At 37.9% G+C, this 23910-nt stretch overlaps 1 protein-coding gene across 5 annotated transcripts in view; it reads left to right on the top strand.

Annotated features, from left to right (window-relative positions):
- Nucleotides 1-19551, top strand: part of ZPLD1 (zona pellucida like domain containing 1) — a 159792-nt gene extending 140241 nt beyond the window's left edge. For all 5 annotated transcript variants that reach the window (XM_054056175.1, XM_009555244.2, XM_054056176.1 and 2 more), the window contains 9 exons: nt 3100-3320; nt 5743-5924; nt 6566-6638; nt 9729-9826; nt 10472-10552; nt 11395-11566; nt 12803-12911; nt 15919-15948; nt 17751-19551. In XM_054056175.1, coding sequence (XP_053912150.1) covers nt 3100-3320; nt 5743-5924; nt 6566-6638; nt 9729-9826; nt 10472-10552; nt 11395-11566; nt 12803-12911; nt 15919-15948; nt 17751-17926 — 1142 coding nt within the window. In that variant the 3' untranslated portion in view covers nt 17927-19551. The remainder of the gene's footprint in view (nt 1-3099; nt 3321-5742; nt 5925-6565; nt 6639-9728; nt 9827-10471; nt 10553-11394; nt 11567-12802; nt 12912-15918; nt 15949-17750) is intronic.
- Nucleotides 19552-23910: the final 4359 nt, after the last annotated feature.

The raw sequence follows: 23910 nt of genomic DNA, 5'->3' as shown, positions 1-23910 counted from the left end.
CAAACATGGGGTGAGAATGGGTTTTCTTGCTGAGGTCTGTGGTGTACAGATACCAGAGAAGTCATTAAGTTTTGAAGTTGTTTGCTCTTTTTCTTTAAATGCTGTGAAGAACAGAAGTTGTCTTCAGCAAAGATGAGAAATTAGGCCTTCCTAAAGGAACCTTGGAGCTCATCCATTTTTCATTTGTTTGTGTTTTATCATTCATTGCTTAGGTGACTTCTTGCATAGGGATGGTGCTGCATAAATAGGATGATAAATAATCATGCAGGACTTTTGTTTCTGCAGTTTGCAGGTTTGTTTTAGAGTGTAGGTGTACGTTGGTCAGCAGGGATGAAGAAAAAAACCCCATATTTGGTAGACTGAAAATTCTGTGTGACTTTTTATACCAAAAACTAGACGTGTCCTAGAGAGCATGTAATAAGGTCAGGTCCTGCCATCATTCAGAGTTGCCTAGAGAATAAAGCTTTAGTTCTGCATTGCAGTAAAACATGGCATTTAGAGGGCTCTTGGGGGATGGAACCATAGCAGTCTGTCTGTCTCTAGATGGGAAAAGCACAGTTTTGATTCAGTGAATTTTTACTGTAAGTATGTACTGAGAACTTAGTATAAGCCAAGAAAATATTGCAGCTTTCCCCACGTACAATATGCATTTTAATTCACTGTCAAAGCAGTGATTTGATCAAAGAGGCAGCTCATGCAGAGAAGCTGGTTTTAAACTATAAATGGTTTTGCACACCTCTTCTGATGGAACGTTTTTTTGTCAATGGTGTTCTGTGGTAAACTTGCCCTCTGCAGGTTTTTTTGCTGTCTGCTCTGGGGTGAGTCTTGGCAATGTATGGAAGTATACTAGAGCAGAAGTTGACAGTGGCACTGTCAGCATTTGACTCCTGTTTCCATGGGTCTGTCCTTGATTCAAGATGGTCTCTGTTTCTGTAGTATCTATGTACCTCTTGAGCTTTACTGTTTTGTATGTGACATCCCTGTGAGTACTGTTGACTATAGGTAAGATTGTCTGATTTGAATCAGAAAGAGGCCAAACGCTTTGTCTGTGTGGAAACTCAGTGACAAAGAGGTCCTTATATTTAAGGTTCCATCAGCTGGGTGACCTAGCCTTCAAACCATTGCTCCTCTCTTACTAAGAAAGCTGAAGCTTTTACTGCAAGAATAGTAATACTTTTTGTTTAAACTTACACATATACAGGAATAATATTTACCTTTCTGAATTCACAAGAAATGAGGTCAATGTTTTGCATCTAAAGGAACATTAGTATCTGTTTGTACCTGGCTTCAGATTAATTTCTGTCTTAATTCCAGAGTGGAGTAATTTGGCAATAATACTTCCTTGTAGAATAGTGGGAAGAAAAGATTCAGCCTGGAAAGGTCATGTATCCTCCTGGGTAGCACAAATGTTGTTTTCGTACTGTATGTTCATATTTCCCTTAGTGTCAAAAGAGAATTTTGCAAGTCATAATGGTATCTTAACAGGTGAAGTAATATCCTGCTTTCTAAAAGGCTTGAAGTGAGTTATAAAATTAACTGAGCTACTTTATATTATATCCTGCAATTTGTTACGATCTGACTGCATTGGTCCAAATAAATGTAAAGACGCACTTTGCCATTTGCCTTTTTGTACTATTGCCTCTGCCTTAGTATACCCATTAAATGGATCATAACGGTCCTCATGTAGTGAATACTAAGGCATGCTTCCTCTTTGTCATTGTATGTTATGTTAGCGGAATTATGTATATATACAAATCAGGAGAATTTCATGCCGAATCACTTCATCTCCTGTCTTGCCTCTGGTGCCTTTCTGCCCAAATTTACACCCAGTGAGTAACGTTTATCACCGCATTATCTCAGGACTGAGTTTAGCTTGTTATTTCCTGCACTTGATTGTTTTGGCTTTAGAGCCACCATTAAACTGTCTAAATTAAACTGCTTGTGCTGCTGTACCATGGGGGAAGAGCTAGTTCATTGTAATAGAGATTTCATTTCCTCTCTGTTGTGACAATGCAGTGAAACAATTCATTTCAGCAGGCTTAATGGTATAATATCGACTCAAGTTGCTCTGCAATTTTTAATAGCACTTAATCTTTAAGCAGATGTAATAAATGAGTTGTTATATGAAGGAGTAATATCTGAATTTAAGACAATGTAGTATGTCTTTTTATAAAGCACTAGGGCAAAAAAAAAATAATAATCCCCCTAGTCATCTATAGGCAGAAAAGAGTTTATAGAAAACTGTTATTGCTCTAAAGCAAAACAGTTACTTGTGACTATATCCTAACCTGGTGCTCTTCCATTGAAGTACATAAAAAATCCTCAGAACTTTTGAAAAAAGGGTCAAATTCATCCAAGAAGGTGTTTTGCTGCTGTTCAAAGATTGATCAGTTGTAACAATTGCTGTTTTCTAGGCCTTTTGTATTGTCATAATCTGTCTGAATGACAGATTACAAGATGCTTTTTAGTATCGATCATTGTCTTTCAAGAGCCAACAGATTTTTCATTAAAGCTAAAGTTGATGGTTCTTAAAAAAACCCTGAGCTCTAAAGATATCATAATAAATTGCTCTGATATACTATTGATTGTACTTTAAAGTCTGCACAGCCTGAGCATGAGGTCTCATACAAAATGGACTCCTGACAACCTCAGACAAGCACACCTGAACTTCCATGCCAGAGTGGGCTGGAAAGTAGAGCTCAGCAGCCTGAGATTCTCAAAATTGTTGGAAATTTCTGTTCCAGAAGGGGACTGTTTAATCAGATTCCAAATATTTAACCACTTGCCATTTTCCACTTTGTTGCAATACTTCAGTTAATGAATGTGTTACCAAATATTTTGCTGGGGAAATTGGAAATAGTGGTTTTGTTGCGTGGTAGACTGTGTTACCATATTAATTCTTGTTTTCTTTTTAGTGAAGCAGAGTCAAAAATGTTCTTCAGAATAAAGCAATTCTGGCCCTTATATTCCAATATTGCGCTGTGACTGGGGTCTAAAAATAGGTTTGATCAAAAGTTATAATACTAGACTGCTACAATAATTATATGGAGATTAGTTGAAATACATCTTACAATGTCTTTTCCTGTATTTTTCTTGCAGCTGAACGAGATATCAATGTTTTCTGTGGAGTACAGACAATTACTATGAAGATAAATTTTTGCACAGTTCTTTTCTCTGGTTATTCTGAGACAGATCTGGCACTGAATGGGAAACATGGGGATGCCCACTGCAGGGGTTTCATCAATAACAACACCTTTCCAGCAGTAGTCATTTTCATCATCAATCTCAGTACTTTGGAATCCTGTGGAAACACCTTAGTGGTAAGATAAGGTCAAAGTGAAATAGTAGTATAGCTGTTTATGCATAGGATCAAGTAAATGGCCTTAACAGCATTGTATCTTACAGATAATTGTTACATTGTCTTTTTCATCTAGCTATATATTGCATACATGAAAGAAAACCAGAGAAAGTCTGTAATTCATAATCTTGATTACTGATGAGAAAATGTGGTGGAATACACATTTGTCCTCTGATTAAAAGTATATTTTCCATTTCAATATTTTTTTTCCTGTGGAAAAATATTTTTCCAAACCATTTTTAAAACTCTTGCTGAACATGCCTTAAGTTTTGCTTACAGTAGAAGGATTTGCCATGAAGCAACTTTTTCCTGACCCTGTGGAACTGGTCACATTGTAAACTCCCTGAACTTGCTATTTGATAATAGTGGTAAGAGCTTGATGGTTTGGGTTTTTTTAGAAAAGTCCAAATAATTGGAACTCCCCATGAAGCCCCTCACAAGGCTGTACAAGATGCAAAGTCAAAGTAGCAGCTGCTAAAAATATAGCAAAAAAATTCCCCTTATCCTCTCTCAGTTTATGTATGCTGTGCCACAAAGAGAGTAAAGGAGAAGGGAGCATTTCTTATCACGTTCCCCACACTGGAGTAATACAATCTCATGCATTTCTTGGCTGTGTTTCACAGCAAAGACCTTCAAACTTATTTTCAATAAAAGAAAAGGAAAGACAACAACTCATGAAGAACTTGGGTAAAACCCAGGTCTTTCTATAATATGGTAGACACAACTTTTTTTGGGGGGGGGATGTTTTGGTGAGGAAGATAAAGAGAGTTGTGGTTGGCTGTATTACCTTAGTGCTCTAGCCTGTGTTTTGTAGGCCACGAATAGATCCTAGGAAAACTGATTTTCAGAATTTTCCTGCCATTTGGCAAATGATTAGGTATACTATTGTCAAAGTGTGTGGCCGCATCTGTCTTCTAGCTTTTTTTTCTGTAGCCAAAGAAATCAAAATACTTGCTATGTATTCTCTGCTACTAAGTGCAAAATGTCACAAATCGAACACACCTCAGGATGATTCTTCCATAATGAAATACCTCTTCAAGAAACGGTGTATTCTAAAGCTATTGAAATAATCTGTTTTGCTAAAATGCTTATACAAAAGAAATGCTGCAGTGGAAGTCCAGTGCCATATTAATTTGCCCTATTGTGTATGTGACTGCTGAGAAAGTAATTTGTGACACTTACGTGCTGTTTCAAAACCACTCCCTTATTCAGACTGGTAGCTAGAAATGGAATGAGACTGGGCTTCTGTAAGGAGGAAAGGGTGTCTTTCAGTTTTCTGGAGAGCTGTATGTTATTTGTGGCTCTGCACACTGTGATCCAGAGCAACACAAGACAGTGCATGTCCAGGGACTGAATTAAGGTTGCATTGCCATTAAGGTTGTGTTATTTTTCAGTTCTTACATTTCTGACAGTGTTTCTTTGCACATAGTTTGTAATTCAGATTTAGATATATGTAGACAAAAAACACAGACAAAGTTCAGCTATTTGGCTCGTATCTGCTTATAAAATACATTTGTTTTGATGTGTCAAAAGCAAAGCTCAAGTGTGACTGAGTTTTTTTTCTGTGAATGAAATTGCTTGCATATTGACATTATTATTGCATATGGAAGCTCATTTTAAGATAATATTTTTAACAGTTATAGAGAAGCTCCTTCAGTATTTCCCAGTAAGTCATGTGAATTCACTGGGAATGCTCAGAAAAGAAGTAAGACAGACTGAGAGAGTTGGGGTTGTTCAGCCTGGAGAAGAGAGGTTCTGAAGAGATCTTATAGCGACCTTCCAGTACCTGAAGGCGCTACAGGAAAGCTGGAGAGGGGCTGTTCACAAAGGCTTGTAGTGACAGGAAAAGAGGCAGTGGGTACAAATTGAAGAGGGGCAGATTTAGACTAGACATTAGGAAGAATTTCTTCACAATGAGAATGATGAAGCACTGGCACAGGTTGTCCAGGGAAGCTGTGGATGCCCCATCCCTGGAGGTGTTCAAGGCCACATCGGATGGGGCCTTGGGCAGCCTGGTCTAGTAAGACATGTCTGTGCCCATGGCAGGGGCATTGGAACTAAATGATCTTTAAGGTCCTTTCCTTATATGATTCTGTGATTACACCTAGTACCAAACAGTGCTTCCACGATTCATCAGTTTTCTTTCAAATGTTACTCAAGTCTGTGTTTTAAAAACAGTGATATTGTTTGTGAACTGTATATGCACAATTTTGGAAAGGTGAAAAACAGAACACAGGGAACATGTTATTAAACTAGATTAACTTCTGAAGGATTCCCTGAAGATATCTCTGGTTAAATTATGAGCTAAAGCACCAGTGTCCACAGATTTCTATTGTTCCACTGTTAACTTTCTGATAAATGTCATTTTCTGTCTTCCTCAACAGGTATCCTCAGCTCGAGGTATCAATGCTTATGGAAATACCTCAGTGGTGCAGATAGGTAACGTTTCAGGCTATATTGATACACCAGACCCACCAACGATTATCAGCTATTTGCCTGGGCTTCTGTACAAATTTAGCTGTAGCTATCCACTGGAATACTTGGTTAACAATACCCAGCTTGCTTCGTAAGTGTGTTTTTCATTTCTGTGTGTTTCATTCCCATGTATTTGTAAGACTTTATGTACATTTATGTATGCATGTATACTTAAATATATGCACGCCGTAGCAGTAGTGTCAACAGAATGTTTCAGCTGTGCAAGAGTAAAGGGAAAGGAAAAAAGCACTGAAAGAAGAGGTCATGCAAAGGAAAAGAAAATTCTATATCTCATTGCATGAGATAACATAGTTTTTAATATAAAACTTACCTTAAAATTCAAGTGTTCTGATAACAATATATTGGCAGCAAAAAATTGGAAATTCTTCATGAAATAGTTTGTAATCATGTGAATATAGAGTATAAAAGAAAGCATTTCCATGAATAAACCTTGTACATCGTGAATAGTGGGTTCCTTTTTGTCACTTTGCCTCTCTGCTAATTATTTTTCTGATTGATGTTTTCAACAGTATCCATTACTTTCTGCATAGTTGAAGTCCTGTCAATGTTTCCACTATAAATTCCTGTTTCTGAAGTTTATAACCCCAATACATAAATTAACTCTGTGATATGATTCAAGGAATTTTTTAACTATTAAAAACACTGAAGTGTGTAAATACAGAAATAAGAAATCTTTCCTCATGAGGTTTTTGGTTTCTGGTTCTGTTGTAGGTCATCAGCTGCTATTTCTGTAAGAGAGAACAATGGTACATTTATCAGCACTTTGAATTTGTTGCTTTACAATGTGAGTATAAAATACAGTAATATGATCTGGACTAGATTCATCTCTGCATTATGTGGGTACAAGCTGGATTAGCAAAGAAAAGTATAGACTCTTCTTTATTATTTGCTATTCCTTTCCCACTCCTTCCATAAACCAGACCTTTCATCTAGGCATCTTTCATCTGAGTTCTGTTCTCCTTTTTCTTTGCATGTACCTTTTGTCCTGTGTCTGTATGGCTGGTCTTTGAGGACACACACACAAAGTATTTTTGTCCTGTATTTATACAGTTCCTCGACTTACAGTTCTGCTTTCAGGTTGTAATGACATGTGAATAATCAGTTGTAGTAATAATAATCATATTCTGGAGTGCATGCTTGTGTTTGCATTTGTTATGTTTGTTGTGTGTACCTATTACTATACATATGTGTGTATATGTGTGTATGAGTACAACATACCTATACAGAGAGTACTCTATAGAATTCTGTAAAAATATTCCGTATCTGCTCCCTTAGCAATAAACTATAATACTTTTGCTGTGCTGTTTTTATGTTCAAGCCTCATCAGTGTGTTTTGATCATCTTTGTAGTGAGGGATGTGGGACTTTTTCCAAATCTATAGCCTGCTGCCCTTGTTGCCTCATCATGTGAACTTTCAAGGTTTTAAGGGTTAATAATTTTAGCAGCTTTCAACTAACACTTCTCCCTTATGTTTTAGATAATTTAACTTCAATATGCATTATTGTAAAAGCTTTTACTATGTAAATACGGATGGTGACAGTAAAACAGGAAAAATGCACAGATATCTACTTAACATTAGTTCCTGAAATGATATTTTCATATTGATTAAAATTTTTATTCATACATTTCGAATACCTAATTTAAATATCAAATTTTCAATCTATCAAGCGTTTTTGTAAATGATGAATCTCATTTTTTTGCATTATTATTCATGCCGTCATGACTCTGAGTTATAATTCATGCAACTGATTTAAAAGTCAATGCTATATGCTTTGAACATAATGAGCTATAAATATTGTAACAGAACATTTTCCAAAGGCATGTCTAAAAAAAAAAAAAAATATTTGTTTGGCAGAACAGAGCTCCAAATAACAACTTATAATCTGTTAAAATGAAGATTATACTTCTTTCATTTTTAAATAAACCTGTGACCAAAAAGATTGCACAGGGTGAAGCCAAATTTCTCAGTCAGGCCAGGCTTTGCCCACCACGCTTGCTGCCTTTCAGGGCCCAGTTCTGCATACAGTCAGGTATAAATGCTGTCGATGCTTGTAACAGGCACATTTTTCCCTCAAATACTACATGCCAAGATGGACTTTAATCCTCCCTACACCAGTGCGTTTACAAATCAACCATGAACAGTGGTGTCTTATCCTTCTGATTTCAGTCAATATTACTCGTGCTACTGAACAGCACTAGAATAAATAATACTGCTGCAGCTGGCAGATTCAAGTGATGGATGTGCCCTTCTTGTTCACATCCTAGGGCTGAGTGTATTGTGCATTGCCTGTAGTCTGCCTGTTTGGGTGTGCCTCTTGTGACAGCCATTGTCTCATGACCTCTGACCCTCTGGGCTCACTTGGTCCCTGTTAGAGTCCTGGTTTTGTGAGGGACCTCTAGATTCCTGTCCACCCTTGATATAGGTGAGAGATTATGTAAAGATGTGGGTCTTGACTGTGAGCAGCCATAGTTTCAAGCTTTAGTTGTAGTGTTATTTCCAAACGTTAACTCTTCTTCTCAGTTCACCTCCATCTTCCCTCACACAGTGTTTACACTTACTTTGTGGCATTAGTATGTACTATCATTAGTAAAAGCAAGAGAAGGCACTATGATAGACCCAGGAATAGTTTAATGGCAAAATGTTTAATCGGCTTTTGCAGACCCTGAGTGGCTATGTGATTTTGGCCTTCCTGTCTGTTGAAATGAATAAAAGCTGCTCTTTAATAAATTAAGAAGTATGAAATGTAATAACGAGAGACTTACTGTAGACTTTTAATCAATTTGCAAAATGTGACAGTTACATTTAGGACAAATGTATACTTAATTTTAATGAAGGCAAACTTGGCTGATCTCACTCCAATGGAGCTTCAAGGACTTGCTTTGTGTATGTCACAGAGCAGGTCTGTGTGTGCATGTATATCTCCCAAGGCCTCTAATGCTGCAGGGATCGAATATTAAGTGTACTGTGCATTGTTCCCTCTGAAAGAATACTTGATCTATGTGCTTAATCTTTCTTGTTGCTGTCAGCTGTTGCCCTTGGCTTTGCTTGCCACCCTGAACCTGGTCAAAATTCTGTTCAACAGAAGTTTTCTAACGTATTGAGTGTTTTGACCTCTCACAAGAGGTCCCAACATGCTAGGTTCCCGTGCTTCCTGGATTAGCAACCTATTTGACCTAGGTGATGCTACCTATAAGTGCGTTGTGATATGCTGAATTGGCATCTGTCAGTCAGATCTGTTTCACAGAATCATTGCTAAAGTGACATTAATGGTTCAGCCTTTGAACAAGGAACCTGTAAAACAGCTATATCTATGTAGCTGTATATGGCGGATTCTCAAATTTTATGTTATATACAGCTTTCTTGAAACTACTGTAGGAAACATTTTTTGATATTAGAATGTGTTTGTTCTCCTTGACTACAGCTTAAGATATATAAAACCTGGTGGTATCGCTATCTCCACTAAATCAAATAACCTTAACAAATTTCCGTGGGAAAGAATGCATTGACAACTTAGTTAAGCTCCTCCTTTAGAAAACCACAGTAGCTGCTACATTTACTTGTAGGCACTGAGAGAAATATCGAGGTGTCAATGGATGATACCTTTCCTTTAATTGCCAGCCCAACCACTTCATAAAGTCATAAATAGATGCCCTAGAGTAGTTGCATAGGATAAAGATAGTTAAGCATTGTTTACAGACAAACTTGTAGGCAAATGCTCTGGCACTGCTTTTTGCTTCTTCCCTTATGGAGGACAAAGTAAATGACTGTCCTGCATAGAAGGGTAAGAAAAATTAGATGGGAATTCAGTCTCTGGATGCAGATGGACTGTTACTGTGAGATTTCTGGTACACTAAAGCTGTGTTTGTTTTCCAGGATTCAACCTACAGCCAGCAGCTCCTTATCCCAAGTACAGGTTTGCCTTTGAAAACAAAAATATATGCAGCTGTAAGAGCAACCAACCTTGATGGCAGGTACCATAAAGGATGCTATTTCTTGCCTTGCTTGCTATTCAGCTCTTGGTGCTTCAAAATTATCTAGTTCAGAAGCAACTGTCTTTCTTCATAGCCTTTTGTATGCTGGAATAGTGGTTGGTGTTTGATAGACACTGCCCTCATCTGGAGGGTATCAGATCCTTGATGATGAATGCATATCTTGCTGCTGTCCTCATTATGAAAGTTTTCCTGTATTATACTTTAAATTCTATATTGCTATTATTTAAGAAAGGGCCTCTGTAAGCTCAAATGAGAAACTCCACGGCTTTTAAAAGTGGCATGTTTTTGATCTCTAGTCCCATGTCACCTTGACTTCTGAGGAGAGGTATACAATGTTTGTTGGTATGGTGGTTGACTTGCATGAAACTGAGTTATTTGATTTATACAGTTCTGCTGCTATATGGTGCTGTTTAGTTTTCTAAGTCATGTGAAGAAATAACTGATGTATTGGTAATGCAGGATGACTTGTATGTGTCTTGTTAAATACAGTAACTTGGCTCCAATGTGACAGCCTGTGTTATCAGTTTGTACACCTGTACTATCTTTTAATCTTATCTCACTCAGTCTCCAGCTCTACTTTTACACAGCTAGTTCTTCTCATCTATCGCTCTGCTCCCTGTGCAGGTGGAATGTTTTGATGGACTACTGTTACACCACGCCATCTGGTAATCCTAGTGATGATCTTCGATACGATCTTTTTTTCAGGTAGGTCCTGTGCGAACCCAATATTTTGTGGGATCTTCCTTTAAAAAAAAAGACAGTTTAATCTCTCCCATAGTGATGTTCTAAAATGCCTGGAAACCATAAGAAATATTCACAGGGAGGACTGAGGGCTGGGCTTACAGGTAACATGTCAGGACTTATCTTGTTTGTGAACAGAAATGGAGAAGCAAGTGCAAGGTAGCAAGAATTCTGAAGGTAAAGAAGCGTATATCTAAAATGGCTCCGTGATAGATACCATAAACACTCAAACTGAATTGCTAAACTGGCCTTTATTTTACCAAAGGTACCCCTGTGGTTGTTGACAGTGATATAAAATATCATGGACTCCAGTTCAGGAAAGCAGTTAAGCAAATGATTAAAGATAAATAGCTGCTCCTGCTTCTCCTCTCAGTAATAACATTTATTTGAATTGGAACTTTGAAAAACATCTTGGCAGTATCTCAGATTAAATCTTATCAGTGACGGTTGCTAGAGAGATACTGTCCTCAATTGGACTTACCTGTCTATACTAGTTAGCATACTTGATTACTTTTTGCTTCAGGTCTCAAGTTTCTTTGGGCATTGGAATTAAATGGTACCTTGCTCATAGCTGTGATGCGGCAAAACAAAACACAGTGTTTCTGTAGGAATGATTTCAGCACAGGGTTATGGAGCCTAACAGGCAGATTGTGGCTACCCATGTTGGACACCAGGGCACTGTGTTCTTTTTCAAGGAGTTAAAGTGTTGAAACTCCTGCTTAAGTTACCTTGTTCTCAGCTAAGATCATCAAAATTCTAATCATATAGCTGCTCATTCTAGTTTTAATCTCTTCTACAAAAACTAGTTGTGACAAGGACCCGCAGACAACTATAATTGAAAATGGCAAGAGCCAAATGGGTCGGTTTTCCTTCGAGGTGTTTCGCTTTGTGAAGCACAAGAACCAGAAGATGTCTACGGTCTTCCTTCACTGTGTGACAAAACTGTGCCGAGCAGATGACTGTCCCTTTCTTGTGCCAGTAAGTTACTGTGGATGGAAGTTGCTGTTAATTATCTGGATATAAAAATAGGCATGCTGGAGTTATTCGGCATACAAATGCTATGGAAGTTGAAATGACTTCTTCACCTTTTGTCCCTTAGTTAATATTTAAAAGTAACAACTCTGATACAGATTCAGAGCTAATATTCCTAATAGAGCACCTAAGAAACAAGATATCCACAGTCACAGCGAATGAATAGAAATATCCTAGGACAGAATTAATGGAAAACTTACAGCTATAGTAAGTGTCTTATACTGAGAAGGAAAATTTTAAAGAGATTTGATAGTGAAAAAAAAAAATTACTACATCCCCTATAATTTATTGCCACCTTCCTTATAGTTTGGGAAATCCTGTTTTGTTGAAGTTCATGATGTTGTGTCAATTAAAATTATTTATTTTTAGGAGCATCAGGAACAACAAGTATATTTTGGAAACTGAATCATTTAAATGAACATATAAACACAGAATATTCTGTGTTGATATCTTCAGAATGCAGTATCATTTCCCATTGAATGACTTGCCATTTAGAATTTTAAAATGCTATCAATTCACTGTACTTCTGACATTTTGTATATTATTTTATACTTTTATGTTATGCTTTTAAATAATTCATTGTTTCTATTGAATTTGTGTACTGAGGTTTTCTACATTCTTTCACAAGAAGAAGAAATTAAAGAAATGCTCTTGGTTGAAACTTACTAGAGTACCTAAGAATAGGGTAGATAATAAAGTAGAGATGTTAAGGGTGGATTCCAGATGATAGGGTGCTGAGGACTGTTTTAATGTGGGTCATTGTTCTTTATAACTCTATGGAAAATATGTGAACTTTTACTCGAGAAACTTGCTAGAATAGGGATTATAGTTATTGTCTATCCCTAGTCAAGCAAAACACATTTGTTGGGGAAAACTGACTGTAAACAAAGCTTTGGGAAATTAACTACTGAAAATTTAATATACCATAAGATGGATCGTGTAAGCAACAGTAATGTAGTTCTGTAAACGAAGTGAGGCAAAATATAACAGGAAGACAGTCCTTTATAAGATACACTTCTTCAGAACATTGCAGCTGTTTTTATTGCGAAGTAATTTAATGCATGCTAAGAAATAAAATCAAAGTTGTAATATTGCTTATAAAAGTGTTCATATTAAAGCAGGAAGCACATAAGGCAACTCCATTCCACTCTGAAACTGTGACTGTTTTGATTAACCACTCAGATTTGCAGTAATAGAGAAAGAAGAGACGCCGGTGGGAGGACAACTTGGAGCCCTCAGAGCACCTCTGGCAATGCTGTAATCTCTGCTGGCCCCATCATTACAAGGAGTGGTAGGAATGAACAAGCTTTTTCTGTGGACTGCAGGAATTTCACAAACCTGTTTTGCAGTTGAATATAAATTTGTAGTGACTTAGAGAAAGGGTAGATTCTCCATGAGTTTGCTAGGTATTTTTTTCCCCTACTGTTGGAGTCTTTGGTAGAAATTTTGAGCTGGTATCTCTATTCATTTCTCACATACTACCTCCCTATTCCAGTAAAATTACTGTGGGATACTGTTATGCATATAAGGCCATTATAGAAGCCCAAACACAGTGGGTTAACATCTTTTTTTGTCAGATTTCAGTGAAGATAATGGCATGTAAGGTACTGTGTTGCAATTTAATTTGGATAGCTAATGAATATTCATTGTCACTTTCTTTCACCATTTCCTACGGCTTCACCTGTGGGGTTTTGCATAAAATTAATACAGACTATGCTAAGTCTACAGCTATAAGAAAGAAATAGGACAAACACATTTTCAATTCTAGACTGAGTGGGCCAAAATCTACTCCTTCAAATACAGAGTGAAATTCTATTATTTGGATTTTTATTGCCAAATTTAAAAAAAGGGGGAAAAGAACCCAAAACCCCAAACCCACCAAAAAACACACCCAAAACCTCACAAACCAAATGAAACCCCCCACCCCACTCCTCCCAAACCAGCTTTGAATGTGTCCTGCAGTCTTTGAAAAGAATTTGTGACTGCTGTTGACAAAATAATAATAATACTAAATTAAAAAATGTTTAAGAAATTATGTTTACAGATATTTATATAAGTAGTTGCAACTAAGCAACTGATTTCAGCAGTCTTAGTTTTAGAAAGTTGAAAGCAGGACTGAATCATAACTAGGAAAAAGAATTGAAACGCTTGAGAATAAAATCCTTCTTTATGTGTCCGTGTATACCAAGACAACAACTGACCCTCCAGAATAAGAAACCATCTAGCAAGACACCTTTTTTAGAACAAATGCCCTCTGTTGTAAGCAACATTTCTGCAATGAAAATGAGTTGAGTTGCTGCTATCTGATTTTTCAAGAAAAACTGAAAAGAACTAACTTCAAAGTTGCATGCATGAGTACTTATGGGAAATGAATAACATGTATGCTAGAGAAATGCTGCCTTAGGCAAGGAATGAAAGTTAGATAAAGCTTGTTATATGAGCAACGCCTATTAGGTAATATGGTTTACGATTCAAGTACTGTGAATGCTACTTTTACAATTAAAAAAAGGGTACTCATCAATTGCTTTAAAATACTGCATATCTTCAAGCAAACAGAGATGTGTCCATGGGTGCTTAACGATCCCGAAGAAAAGATAGATGATTATATGATTTCTTGACAACTGTTGAGGTTTGTGTTTTTTTTAAATGGAAACACGAATAAGGCTGGAAAAGGAAATTTTTTAGGTGTCTTCTACAGAAGGTATGTGGATAAAGCATTTTAGATTAGACATATTTCTTCATCTTCTTAGTATGTTTTTGGAGCATCCCACCCATGCTGACAGAAGGATGGTTTGATGGGAAGTACTCTGAAACAAATGGGATTAATTTCTGAACTCTGTCACGAATCTTCTGAGTGGCAAGTCAATCTGAATTGCATTTCACTTTTCTTTCTGCAACAGAAAGAAGGAATCAAGATTTCCTCCCACTGTCCCTTCCCAATATGAAAATAAATAAATGCATTAAAAATGTGGCTTTCATGAATGCTATAGTCAAGAGGAGAAAAGAGGGAAAGCCATGAGAGAACTTGAACAGAACTATCTGGTTTGGATGAGGAGTGTTGGCATACACTACTGGCTGACTCTGGTGTGAAACTGCATGAAGGTGCTTGTAGTATTTTCAAGGCAAACTCTGCTCCAGCTTTAGTACAGATACATTTGTACAGAGGCCACAAGCCTTCTGCACCTTACTCACCACAGTATGTATAGTAGTATTCACTCTGCAGTTTCATGGGCGTGCAGCCTCTTACTTCTCTCACTTAGGTTGATGCTGCATCTGTCCCGGTGCTGGTCCTGTGCACATAACTGTCTGCAGAGGCACCTGAAGTCAGCCAGGTCTCTCCATTACTCTAGGCACCAGTTGTTCTGGTAACAGAGCTGTTAACAGTTACCTTGATAGAGATTGAATGCTGCTTACTGCAAATGAGTGATGGTCTTTTTCCCGCTTATTTCTGAACTATTATTTCTAACAGTTTGTCTTTTCAGAGAAAGTTTGTTCTTGTTTCCTAATCTAAAATAAGTCATTACAGCAGACATACTCAGAAGAAAAATGTTTTAGTCTCTGTGTACAGAAACAAAGCAGGTACCTACTTGTGAAGGTGAAATTGTATAGCTTTTGATGGATGTCTCACTTAAACTTAGAAGACAGCTACTCAAAAGAAATATATACGTGAGCTGTGCTTAGAAGTTGCACAAAAAAGTAAAAATAGTGACAAGAAATTTAGCTCTGAGATGGGCAATGGTAAGTAAGTAAAAACTGAACACAAAATACAAACATTTCCCTGAATATAATGCCACTGTGTAACTGTCAAGAGAAAAAAGCATAGGGAAGGGCATTTTTGTGATCACTTATGGTCACTGATGTATTTTTCCCTGGAAAACTTGGGTTAATTTTTTTCTTCCTATACAGATCTTGTAATGTAATAAACCATGAAGGGACTTGATTATAATATCATGCTTATGGTCATATTTTTATTGAGGGACAGAATAGAACTGGACATCTTTTCAGTTAAAAGGTTCCTACACCTACATTAAGGTGTTGTGTTTTGTTTCTTTTATTGCGACAGAATACTGAGTAACTTTGTATTGGTGTGCTCACATTAAAAATGAAGCAATGCCATGTAGTAACTGTTGTTTTCCTTACTCTATCAGAGATGTTAAAAGCTACTAGTCAATGTTGCAAGTATAGCTGATATGTTTTGCAAATAAAGCTAGGATTATTGTCTTTTATGTTGCAAGGAGGGGAGGAGGTAGATAGAGATATTTGTAAAATATAATGCATCTCGGTTTTGTTTTATACAGATGAGACACCAACCAACAATTCACTGCTTGGTAAGTTAATCAGAATTCCAAGTAGCATAAAAGAATGTTTGAGTGAAACAGAATTGAGGAGAAGAACCATTTTGATTGAGCTCTATACAATGAGCTGGAATGTTTTTTTCCCTTTGGCTTCAGTTTTTTTCATCTAAATGAGTCAATACTTATGTGCTATAAAGAAACAACTGGTAAATCTGGAATGCTCAGTTTAATTGGTGCCCCACCAACACAGCAACGTCTAATTTCTATGGTGGAATTGAAATGAAAATCTGCTGCTGTGACAGATGAGGGTGAGAACATTGCAGATGCTGGATGCAAAATTAGACTTCATCAGTAAAATCTGATCATGCCGCATAGGAGTAGAGCAGCAAAATGGTTATTATAGTGCAGACAAACTCTGTTCACAGCTGAAGTCAGAAGAGCTCTGCTTCAGCTCCTGTTCTTCTGGCATTTAGCCACGCAAAGAGTCTATGAAGGAGCTACGATAGAAGTCGTAGTCTGTTAGGGCAATGAAGAAAATAGGCTGCAGGGAGACCAGGTCTCTTTTAGGGTGCTTTTCCTTTGGGCAGCTGGAGAACTTGTTTCAGCCTGTCTGTTAGTGTTGTCTGTTGGTCACAAAGAGTAGCTAATGACTAAGAAAGGGTGGTCAAGGTAACAAGATGGTCCATTGGGTGATTCCACTTCTTTCTTATTCAAAACAGGACCAACTGGCTTAAGCAACACATAAAAGCAGCTACCTTTCTTCCGTGGCATGGAAACAAAGTTGTCCCTGCAATGAATTGCTCCTTAATTTGTTCCTACCTATGGATATAGTGAATATGATATACTAAAAAGCAAACTCTCCATTTACTGAATACAGTTTGCTGTGTTAATGGCTGCTACCTTTCCTTCCCATCCAATGAAAGCAGCAGTTGCTGTCTCAATGGAGAACATAGAGGTAGAACAAGATGACTAGTGGAAAGAAGACAAGTAAGGTCAAAAAGCAGCACAGTACTTAGAAGGGGAGGGCAAACTGGTAGACAAAGCTGATTTTTTCAGCTTTGGTGTAGAGGGAAGGTTTGACTGTGTTGAGGGTAGGTCGCTGCTTCTGGGAGGAGTAGTCTGGTTTCTCACATAGGAGCTGCATTGTCATTTCACTTCACTCTCCAGCGCTGGTAATGGCAAACACAGGTCTTAAGCAAACACACATTGGTACTTTGGGTAGCACCTACCGCTCAAATTTTTTTTCCCCTCTTGCTGGAAAAGGTGGTGAAGGCTGGATATATGTGTTCCAGTATCCAGCAACTGTCCATGAGCTACAGTAACTACCAAATACATGCGTTACCTCTGCTGTCTGAGAATTGATAAACACATTAAGAAGACTTATCTGGTGCCAGATATGCCTGCTATGGATTTATATACCCTTTGAATTGAGATGTAGATAATGGTACCGGGGAAAAAAATGCTTTTATTAACTTGCTTAGACCACAAATCCTTATACTTCTGCCTTGATGGTTCCCGGACAGTGATAGTCATGCCTTATATAGCACTAGTCAAAGTTAGTCACCGACACACAATCCTAATAAGGATTATGCCTTAGAAATATCCTTATTGTCTTTATCCCCCAGTATAATGGGTTTTGAAAGAATTAATAAAGATTTTCAAAGCATATTTATTCAAGCTTTCTTCAAGTAGGCAAGTGTTCATTCTGAAGTAGTTCTAGTCCCTTCATTGTAATTATTCTGTATATAGGGTGTTGTAGTGGCAAGACAGAAATTTTGGGCACTACTGAGAGATTCTAACCAGATCTTACATGTGCATTTTTGTTCTCCTTGCAGCTCATCCAAATGGACCTCCTTTCCAGCTGAACTCAGTCACCAGTGCACTGATTTCAGGTGTTGTCATCCTAGGAATCACAAGCATTTTCTTTTTTGTATGTTCCCTAATGCTTTTGCAACGAAAGTGGCCCAACAGTTCAGTCTTGAGTGGCATCCGAAATCCAGTTTTCAACTGAAAGTGATGATTTACTTGCACTTTTCCTTTGGGGTTGCCTTTCTTGTCCATGAAATATTGTTCCATTAAAAAGTAATATTAAGGCAACACTCCAGCTGTATCCAGCTTCTATTCCAGCTATTCTATATTTGTAGATTTGCTAGATGCTGTAGTGTAGGTAAGCAGCAGAGATATTGTTAAGAATCTAGAAAATTATGAGGATCTCAATTGTGCTTGTGATCAGACTATATGACATTATGCCCATGGGCATTGTGCTGACAATAGAGCTCGTGTCTCCAGCTTCCCAGTAAGGTCTCAAAGCTGAAGGTGCTGAAGGTGAGAACCTTTCCAAGTATGCCAATCTTATACAAAACCTGACATAGTCAGAAACATTCATAAGTTCACAAACACCTACTAAGATAAGCATCACTTCTATTTTGTTATGGTATTTTTCATAAATTTGAAAATGATTGCATCTCAGGAGGAACTTGTTTTCATCTATCTTGGCTGAAAATAACCCCAGAAAGACTTAGAATAAGTGACTTGCTTATTATTAATTTGGAAATGTTTTCTTAGATACATCTTCCATTGAATTATGGTAGTATTGTGAGAAGGACATAATTTGGCCAGGTATCTTTGAGCCAAATTTCTTAGGGCAAACTGCAGTTGGTCCAAGGGAACAATGCTGCAGTTTTTGAGGTGGAAAAAACTTATTTCAGCAAAATCATTGAGTGATGTTCAGTGAGAACTTTAAATCTAACTAATGTTCAGCAGAAAGTTGATTCTGCACAGAATTGCCACATCTGCAGCCTTCAAATTCTAACCCCAGGCACTGCTCCAACGGGAAAAATATTCCTTTCCTCTTGACTCCTTGAACAGGCAAGCTAATACAAACAATTAATGCCCAAACTTTCCTCATAAAAAAAATATTTTTGGAGCACAGTTTGGCAGTTGAGTAAAATGCTAATATCCTAATTAGTAAGGGCTAGTTTTGCCCTGTGAGTTTTGTTGTTCTCAGATAAGGCTTTCGTTTCTACATGAAGAGTTGTAGATCAAAGCTTATTTCTTTAGCAGATTTTCTGCATAGATTAAACTTCTTCACTGCATGGATGGAGGGGAAGAGGGCAACTAGAAGGATAACAGGCCACAGGCAGTACCATGCTATTGACTGTAGTTAATCTGATAAACATCAGACTTACCTGAAGTGAATGTGAGTGACCAGGTGCCCTCAAACAGCGGGAGCACAGGGCAGTGACATAGCTCTATAGAGCAGATAAAAATGCTGGTGCTAGAAAGGTCACCATAGACACAATATATATTAAGCTGGACTGGGTAGACAGTTGGGATTTTGATCACATGTACAGCAGGTAAATTTCGTTTTTCATGTACTGCACATATTGGCCTAGAAACACCTCATGGATATTTATCATTATTATCATTGATGTGACACGCCTGCCTAATGATCAGGGCTCTTCGGCTCTCAAGACTAAAGACAAATACAGACTCGTTCTCAGTTTTCTCTGGTCTTGCAAATACTGTATAAAGGCCTATTGTTCATGAAGTCCACTGTGCTGTAGTGTGGTATCCCTAACAACCAATACTGTGCCTGTTTTCCTCCAGTCTTAATACCTCAGAAACATTTTTGCACTTCAGGGGTTAGGTCTGATGACATGTAAAACATGATTGTTTAATAAAATTATTTGAAACATTTCAGAATGGATGCTTTGACTGAACTATTTTCCTCCCCCTATCAAATTGTTGCAGTTTTGTACATGTTTTCAGTGACCTCATTCTACAAAGATGAAAACTGGACATGCTTTAAGTCAATTTGGTAAGAGCTTTCAATAAATAGCATAAATTAAATTAAATGTAGGTTTGCTGTCCTTTAAAGGAGGGTGATAAGATGCAGGGATTTATGTCTCAGTCTAGGGATAAATAAATTCAGATAATGTATTTCAATTTACTGATAAAGACAACCACATAAATTCCATTAATTTAATTATTACTTCATAATGAGCAGCTTTAGCTGAAAGTTTTCAGTGACAGAGAGAGCCATTACCATCCTTAGTGACTTGTTCCAATGGCTAATTGCTGTGTTTAATACTTTTAAAAAGACTTTTTCTAATGTGAGTGTACTCAGCTTAATTTGCCAGCCATTAGAAACTGCTGTGCCTTTGCTAGACTGAGTGAGACCCTCTTTCTAACACAAATCACACATAATTTGATTAAGACCACAGGAAAAAAAAAAGCAGTGAATTGTGCTGTGGTGGGGAGAAGGGAATGGGAAGCTGCTATACTTGTCCTATTTCAATTTCTCTGTGTTTCTGGGGAGACAGTTTCTTGCTTTTATATAGAGAAAAGGAATTTACAGTCATTAACAAAGACTTATTGACCAAACTCTTTGAGGCTTCCATAGCTTATTACAAAAATGTAGTCGTTATCAAAAAATGTAATATGCAAATTGTTTTTCTTATGTTAGTTATAATTTCTGGAGTGGTTTGTTTTTGTGAAGAACCAGATAAGATGGTATTCTTTGTGAAACTTTTCCTTATGTGAAAATTATTATGTACCAAGGGGAAATCACACACCAGTTATGTTAGTGAACAAAGTTCCCACAGTCATCTGTAGGAGTCATTACTGAGCTTGCTATGGATTGAGTGTATTTGTCTCCATCACTCATTAAATGAGAAAAATCCCTGTTCCTGCTTGGTTAAGCAAAATGAAAGTCACAGTTGGAAAATGTCTAAACCCAGGCTCACTCGTTTGCTTTACAGACGAATAAAGTTTATGTGGGAATGCTTTACAAATGCTTTTTAGGGGAGGTGAAATCTTAAGCCAGGCTGCCCAGATGTTTCTGGCAAGGGGAGGTCGAACTGTATTTGTAAAAACATCCCTATTGCAGTTTGTCTGAAAGAAGTATACAGGTATTTAGGAACTCATGGACGGGGTAACTGATCTCATGATTTTCAAGAAACAAGTTAGGTAGAAGTTGGGTGAATGTGCATGAAGGTTACATCCTACTTTTTGAAGCACAGGTTGCTAGGTGAGAAGGAAGGGGGAATGAATTGAAAACATAAATTACATAAAATGGGCAGAGACTTCTGGCACTTGAAATACCAAGGTTTAAATGGAGCGGTGAATTAAGATGACGTTTTGTACTTTGGATGAAGAAACTCTGGCCAAATACATAATGGAGATCTTGCAGGTGTTAAGTGAAACTGAATTACTTGAAGAATAGTGGCTCTGCTAATAAAATAACTTCTGTTAGGAGTGTCCATTACCTGTGTTTAAATGCTCTTTTTTTTTGCAGCAAAAGTTAGGTTTCTGGAGGTAAGTACAGCATACTGAAATATTCTCAGGTCTGTGACCCCAGCTTGAGGCAGACAGAACAGAAACTGAGGGAGACTTTAAGCTCCTAGTATAATTTAACAGATCTCTAAAGAAAACAATTCCTGAGTCCCTGTCTTTGGAAGAAGTGAAAAATGGCATTTCCAACTGGAGCTATGCACTGCAGTGCTTTGGATAAATTCAGCTAATATTTGAGAAACAGGCCTTGGTAAAGGAAGTAAATTATATTTCCCACCTCATTCAGCAGGCAGTATTTCTTACTCTAGATATCTCCTAGGCTCCGCAAATAAGGAAGAAAAAGCAGCCTTGCCCTGTTAAGATATTCATCTCTTCACCTGGAGGAGACACAGACAAGAATATCGTGATAAACTAGGAAATGTTCCAAGTGTGGTAAATTAGTCCTTCCTCAGGTTACTCCCAGGTTCTAGGTCAGTGACACTTGGACACTTCCTGCGCCTTTCAGGAAGAAAGAAGTAGGATGGAAGTGGAAGAGAGAGCAGAGAGTAGCTCCGTACTGTCATCAGTGGCTGGACTGGCCATTTGGTACTATAGCAGTTTCAGGGTTTATTGTGGCTCTTTGCCATGTCTGTTTCGAACTGCTTTTATGACTAGTTGATTAACCCTTTCCTAGTCTTTGAAGAATATGTTTGTATAATTAGGAAGCATGAAACTGAAAATGTAAGGCAGAAAATTTCATTTAAGTGACTTATCTTGTGGAGAAGGTAAATAAATTACATAAAATAGGAAAAAAATAGAAGGTTTCTGCAGCTTGTTCTCATCCTGTTTCCCTGGACTGGAGAATGAATCACGAGAGGCTCTGTGTTCCTGCCAGAACTGTGCTAATTTTCCATCGTAGTGGAGAGGCTGAGTGATGTCCTTTACAGGTACTGTTCAGAGAAGGTGGGGCAATGTTTGTTTTTGTGACTGTTTTCTCCTTCGTGCTTTAATACTTTGTTCCCTAAGTCAAGTTGAGGTCTGCCTCCATTCTGCAAATTTTATTATTCTCGGCAGGTGGTAACATCTGCCTGCTCAGCAGCTTTTTTGAGGGACAGACATAGTTTTAATGGATTTTTCAAACTCTGTTTTAGAACATAGAATTTATTTTTTTTTAACCTTATGAAGCAGAATTAGTGAATTGAATTGATTGGTGTGATTACAGGTAATTATTATATAGCAGCTATTCCTGATTTATTCTTTTCCTCTCTGGATTGTAGAGAATAAAGATAATGAATCTCTTAATTCAAGTATTAATTGCAAATGAATGGAAGAGCGTAAGTTCAGTGTGGGGTCTGAACTGCATGATTCATTTGGTGCATATGAGTGTGCTCATTCACCAGGTATATATTCTGTGTGGCTTTACATTGATTCTGGAACCTGTGACTTGTCAGGAGGTAAGTTCTCACTGTGTATTCACAGATAGTGTTTCACTTGCAGGATCAAATCCTGCTTCTGTGTGTCAGGGACTGCACAGCTGAGTCAGTGTCACGTGATGGAGTAACATCTGCAGGGCTTCCCTCCCTACCCTTTCCCCCAAACATGGACCAGTGGGTTGCACATCTTAAATCAAAACACTGTAACTGGTACAGCCAGAGCCATTAAGTTCTTGGCCAGGACAGCTGCTCCCAGTCAGCCTCATCATTTCCTGAGCCTCCTAGGCAGTGAGTCCTGCTCTTGTAGTGCTCTGCACATGTGGCAAAGCAAGAGCATAGTCCTGGCAATGCTTTTGCTGTTTGTTTATATTGGTGGGTAGCTTGTTTTGCTATACATGAACTGCACAGTGACTTGCTCTAGTGCGAATGCTGATTAAATACTCTAACAGAAGTGTATGAGTTAGTGGGAAACCACTGTGTAACCTCCTCTCAGGATAACTGTGTTTGCTTCCACACATGAAGGCAAAGAAGCTAGACGGGGGAGGTGGCAGCGCTATGGCCACAGGCACGAGAGCAGCAGTCCCTGCAGAATGAGCTGTCAAGATGTCAGTTTTTGAGGAAGAGACATAGCCTTATTCCCTGTCTGTGTTCATCCAGGCTTCAAAGGCTAGTGAACATGTTACGTGGCAGGAATTGATAAAGTTTTATGGTTTCAGTGGGGCAACCATGTGTCTGTTCTTGGCCTGGTACACTGGAGGGCAGTTAGTGTTTAAGGCAGGCTCCGTAATATAAACTAGGAAGGATTGTGTTATCCTAGGGAAGTCTGCTTTGATACTGAGCCTGAAACAAGATTACAAGTGGGCAGAGTGGAAACTTGAGCACTTGCATACTTTTCTCTTGTATAGATCACTTCTGCAGTAGGAATGGGCTTTTTTGCTTTGATGACGGTATGACATTTGCAGCACTGTCAGCAGGGAAAATCTTTTATCAGTGTTGCAGAGGACCACTGTGGTACATTGCTCAGATAAGAACCTCTCTCTGGGAGCTTTCATTAAATTAATTGTACTTAATAAAGGTATTTCTAGTCTGCCAAGCCAAATCTGTAAGGCTTGTGCCTTGGCTCTTAAGTTAGTTAAACTCAGGCATCCTTTGAGTATGGTCCTATTTCAATCACTAATTTTAATCCTTTAAAGTAGCAACTGCCATGAGCTCAAGATGTTGCTTTGTCTTTTCTTAGCATTTTTTCAGATCTTCAGGTTCTTTAAGCGTAATAGGTTCTCTCCAGGCT

This window comes from Cuculus canorus, chromosome 1, assembly GCF_017976375.1.
Source record: "Cuculus canorus isolate bCucCan1 chromosome 1, bCucCan1.pri, whole genome shotgun sequence".
NCBI lineage: Eukaryota > Metazoa > Chordata > Aves > Cuculiformes > Cuculidae > Cuculus > Cuculus canorus.
The sequence above is the reverse complement of the archived record's forward strand: the minus strand, read 5'-3'. Positions and strand labels throughout refer to the sequence as shown.